Source organism: Centruroides sculpturatus, unplaced genomic scaffold (assembly GCF_000671375.1).
Source record: "Centruroides sculpturatus isolate CEXI.00-Female unplaced genomic scaffold, Cexi_2.0 scaffold540, whole genome shotgun sequence".
NCBI lineage: Eukaryota > Metazoa > Arthropoda > Arachnida > Scorpiones > Buthidae > Centruroides > Centruroides sculpturatus.
The window spans coordinates 224,768-230,092 of record NW_019384831.1 but is presented as its reverse complement, the minus strand read 5'-3'; the positions used below and the strand labels follow the sequence as shown (position 1 = coordinate 230,092).

The following is a 5,325-nucleotide window of genomic DNA, read 5'->3' as shown; positions in this document are numbered from 1 at the left end:
GATACAGTTTTTTCGCTAAATTACATTTAAAACATTTTTTTATTGAAATGCTCTTTTTACAACGTGTTTTCACTCTATTCAGACAGAAAAGATTTTTGAAATCGAGATTATATGTCATTACTTGTAAAATGATTTCATTTGCTAGATGTGTGTTTTTTGCTTTCTAGAGACTGATATGTGTGTAAAATATCATATGAATTTCTTACACTTATGAAAACACTACCTGATTTGTGTTTGTCAGAAAATTCGAACATTCGAACTATAAAAATAAAATTTTCTGCAAGAAGGGTCATGATATCTATTTCGTGATTTAATATGTATAACGGTTTAATTAAACTGAGCTTTTGATGAAGAGCGAAATTATTTTTGATATGCGAAAATTTTGCAGTGAAAGATATTGTTAGAATTTTACTACAGATTTTAGGAATTCGAACATTTTCTGCTGAAAATTATTGAATTAAATCAAATGTAAAAGTTAAGACATCTCTCTGTGTTGATGGGTAACCCGAAATCCAATTTTGGCTGGTCGAATTCCTCCAGTAACTTTTTGGAAATAGTCTGTTCCAGACGTGTCTTCTCATGGGTCATCCCTATCGAGATTAGCCGAACTGACGACGAGTATAAGAACAAGGCCATTAGATTCCACAGGGAAGAAAGACCGACAACAATAACAATGGTTCTTCATTTCTTCTTAATACACCTCATTTGTAATTGTTTTAGTCTAGCTTGGCCAATGTTGCTTACACTACTTCTTTAAAGCAAAGCATAATTCAGTTAATATGCATTTTATACTATATTTTAAGTTCAATGTGATTACTGTTTACTCTTTTAAGCTTTCTATAATTGAAGAGAAATTTTAAGGATTCAAGAGATTTAATGTAATTTTTTTACAACTACGAAATAATCTTATACAAAGCCTTTTTAAAAAATCGTAATTTCTACGTATTGTATAAGTTTGTTTTATTTTATTTTTTATAATAAAATAAAGAATTATATACTGTTATAGAACGAATAATTAGTAAGTAATTATTTTACTTACAATTTATTTAATTATTATAAATTTAAGATTTTACTCTGACCTATTTTACCACTTGAGGAGATAATGCCTAAATCCATGAATGTTTCGACCACTGTTGCTAGGACAACCCAACTTGAGAAGAAAGCGAAGAACGACCTGTAAAAAATATCAGTTAATTTTATAGAAATTCCGTCAATTCTGCTTTTCTTGTATTTAATGGCCATGCTAGTACAGTAGAGCCTCAAAAACTCGGCACTCGATAACCCGGCACTCCGGAAAACTAGGCCATACCCTGGCAGGGTAAAAAAATCTTTAGTTAATTAATTTTTATGATAAAGACAGCTTTATGCCTCATAAAGTATTTTTCTGAGGTCTGTCTTATCAGGTAAATTACTGTACACAGTGTATTCATTAATTTTCATTTTCATGTAGTAAAGGCTTTATGCCTTCATGAAAGACGTACTTTTCCTTTTTTTAAGGGTATTGGGGCAGTTTATTCTCTGTTGTATTCTCAAGTAAACAATATATACAAGTACAGTACAGTATTTTCTGAGGAAACACTCATACTTATTTTTTTAACCCCATTCCCGATAACCCGGCATTTTCACAAACTTGGCCGCCCTTCGGTCCACATTAGGCCGAGTTTTCGAGTCTCTACTGTAGTAGATATTCTCAATAATGGTAACATTATGTACGCAATAATGTCTTCACAAATTAAGTTTTGTAATTTCTATCTATTGTTTAATTGTAGATANCTAAATTATCTGGAACACTTTTACATTCATTTTTATATCTAAACAACTTCTTAATACATATAAAGAATTATTAAAGTTTTAAATAAATATTATAAAATTCTCTAACCTGATGGTTTTCTTCTTTATTAACACGCAAATGTCCATAGCACACTTTACATTTTTCTGGTTATTATACGACAGAAGGAAAGCACTAAAAATTTTGAAATGTCTTTCAGATTAATTTTAATTCTAATTATTTTAATAATAGTGTATAACTAAATAATAATAATTAATTAACATGTTATCAAATCCTGCGTTTTGAAATTATTTATGACACAATGGCGACTGCGGGATTTCGTTTCAGTAGCATCAAATATATACGATTTAAATCAAATATCAGATCAGTTAATTTACTACAATCAAGTTTTTTAAACATGTTTGTTTTTATAGTCAATAATAATGACATAATTTGCCTTCTAATTTGCAGCGCCTGCTTAAAATTCGCAGAATAATTTAAATGAATCATTCTACTTTTTAAAGACTTTATCTGTGTATGTGTAAGTACGGTTAATGTTACTGAATACAATTATATAATAATTTCTAAAGGAGGAATTGACCTTATTTCATGTTACTGTACCGTTGGTTTTAAATAGTTCATTTGTTTGCACCACTGATTGGCACAACTCAATGGTTTCTCTGAAAAGTGGCAAACATTCAGAATGTACTAAGTATAAATTGTTGTAAGAATCTAGTAAAATAATTCAGTATTTGAACGAATTTGTCATAATTTTATTAAGTTTATAATCGTTTATAAACAGTTTAAGAATTTCGTTAGATAATTTTATCATAAAAATAACTAAATATAAATCTAGATATAATTATGATTGTTACGTATATATGTAACCTAACTACTGTAAATTCTACATGAAGATTTGAACGAATGTTGTAGTATTAATTTTAGTAAAATACATTATATTAATATCGAGGTATTTACCTGATAAAGAAAAAAATTTCGATCATTATTTTATCAGAAAAGGCTATTTCCACAAAAACGTAGCTGAACAACTCTGGAATATTCTGTAATTTTTCTATATAAAAAAATAGTTTTAATTAAAAAAAGAAATAAAAACAAAAAATAAATAATTGTGTGGGAACGGCGATTTTTAAAATGCAAAACAAAAATATTTTGCATGTTAGTATGTAGTGAGGAGGATTTATAATATGTTTCTTACTTATAGTTTGTATGCTTATATTTTTCTCTTCTTTTATAGATTTTTATAGGTTTTTGCCCTAAAAACATTCCTGAATTAATATTTTTTTCAGTTTTTAGTTTTAATGGAATCAGGTATACAGAATAAGGAATATATCTTGTACTGATTTCTTTTTCTGAATAACGAGTTTGTTTTACCATTCTTATCTTATACCGACATCTGTTATGATATTTTCTTATTAAAATTTATTATTATTATTATTATTTTTAATTACAGTAGGATTATCATTAGAATATTATAGTAACCGCACTGTGTGTCATGTTTTCAATGACACTTTGATGTGTAAGATACAGCACACAGGTTTGTGGATTGTAAAAAGTAATTATTTTCAGTTTTCTAAATTTTCTGCATTTATACGCAGAAATTTACGGTATTTTTATAAATTAACATATGATTGTATTCTTAGCAATAAGATAATAACAATAACAACAAATTAAGTCTGTCAGGAATTAAGCGATTATGAATTATGCTTGTTAATTAGGATTATGTGAGAATTGGAGCTCTAGCGTGAATTTTCGAGCTTCGATAAATTTTACATATCATTATATTTTCACTTTTCTGTCACTTGAAGAGATGACTTTTTAACCCTTTCGGACATGAGAGAAAAAACACAACCCACACACTTCCTACTTCGTCTGATTTTAACGATGATAAAACCGATCGGATGACCCACCAAGTGAACAATTATTACAAAAATTGCATTACATATCTTAACCTTAGTCACATCCAGCAATTAATTCTGTTAGTTTGAGAACTGTTATCGAATTTATGAGTTAGAAAGAGTGAAAATACCGGATAGAAGAAGTAATAAATCTACAGAAATGTATATACTAATTGTCAGAAAGGGACCCGGGTGAACTTACATGGAAATGCGTCAGATAGTTCCCCGAACTTTTCTCCTCTCAGGACGGAAATAAAAAGGGGTCACACTTGAACCTCGGGGCAAACACAGCGAGGCGGAACATCACGCGGACTCAGTGAGGCGGAACATCAAGAGGATACCGCGAAGCGAACATCGGGGGACACCAGACNCTACTGTATTCTTTAGTGTTTCATTTCTTACTGTCTGTAAATATTATGAAATACAAACACTGTATTCACAACTCTCGTTGATTTATAAAAATTTTCTTATGTCAGTATTAAACATATTTTTTGCTGGTTTGTACTAAGCAACAGAAAGCAGCTGTGGTTCGGTAAAAGTAACCACAGCTCACAGTTCCATGTTTTAAACTGTAGTCACTCATATAGTTTGCAAGGTGCAGCAATAAATTTTTAAACAAAGTTTCAAAATTGCAACGTGTAAAAGCAATAGACAAACTTACCTACTGTTCCATAAGAGACCATTACAGTAATGTGCTCAAAAATTATTATGCAGATTATATGAAACTTAATTCCACAAAACGCAGCAGTTTTCTCTCCAACACAATGAGACTGTAGTTTACTAATTGACTGATACAAGGAAACGGAGATCAAATTCTTCATGGTAGTATCTAAAATTAGTTGTAATCAGAATAAACAATTCAGATAAAATTAAAACTTTTTAAAAAATAATAAATATATCAAATATATTGTCAATTTGGTATAATAAAACTCAGAACTGAATTTTGAACAACTGAAAAATCTCATGAAATTTTGGATTTAATCTTAATTTAATTAAACTTCGTTTTCAGATACGAGCTGCGTTGAAATAGTTTCAGAAATGGACAAAATATAAAATAGTTAAAAAAATAAACAAATTTCCTCAAAATATAAAAATATTTCCTTCTGAACTTTAATATATTTCCTTTAACAATTTCTTCAATTTGGGAAATACAGCACCTCCTCGCTACATCGCTCGAGTCAACAGACAAAGAAAAAGCGCGATATTGGACGGAGTGTTCTAACAGAATAGGAAAAATCCTGGGTATTTACTAAACAGGTTAGGGGAGATCGGGGCAACTTCGGCATGCGGGGCAAGTTTGTCAAGCGCTTTTTTTTAAAAAACAAATTAAAAAAAACTTTGTTTATAGGTTAGGCAGTTGAGTTTCATTGGTAGCTTGTTGAGAGTAGTGTTTTTATTGTTCTCCAACAAGCGTAGTTGAATTATCAAGCAAATTTTCATTTTCGTTCAATTCCATATAATATTTTTTTTTCCATTTATATTGAATTGGCAGGTTTTGTTATAATTCCATGATAACGAAAGTTACTTTTCCTGTTAGAAGGATGTAACTTCAACTTATTCACGTGGCCAGATCGTGGCTTGGCATTCTGTTCTCAGGGTTGTACTTAATGTTTCGAAATCATGACTAGCGGGGTAAGATCG

At 29.8% G+C, this 5,325-nt stretch overlaps 1 protein-coding gene across 1 annotated transcript in view; it reads right to left on the bottom strand.

Moving 5' to 3' along the window:
- LOC111630129 (nose resistant to fluoxetine protein 6-like) overlaps window positions 1-4,492 on the bottom strand; it is a 35,059-nt gene extending 30,567 nt beyond the window's left edge. Inside the window, exons 1-3 of the mRNA XM_023374156.1 lie at window positions 4,346-4,492; window positions 2,747-2,840; window positions 1,880-1,963 (exon numbers count right to left, since the gene is read on the bottom strand). Coding sequence (XP_023229924.1) covers window positions 1,880-1,963; window positions 2,747-2,840; window positions 4,346-4,367 — 200 coding nt within the window. The 5' untranslated portion in view covers window positions 4,368-4,492. The remainder of the gene's footprint in view (window positions 1-1,879; window positions 1,964-2,746; window positions 2,841-4,345) is intronic.
- Window positions 4,493-5,325: the final 833 nt, after the last annotated feature.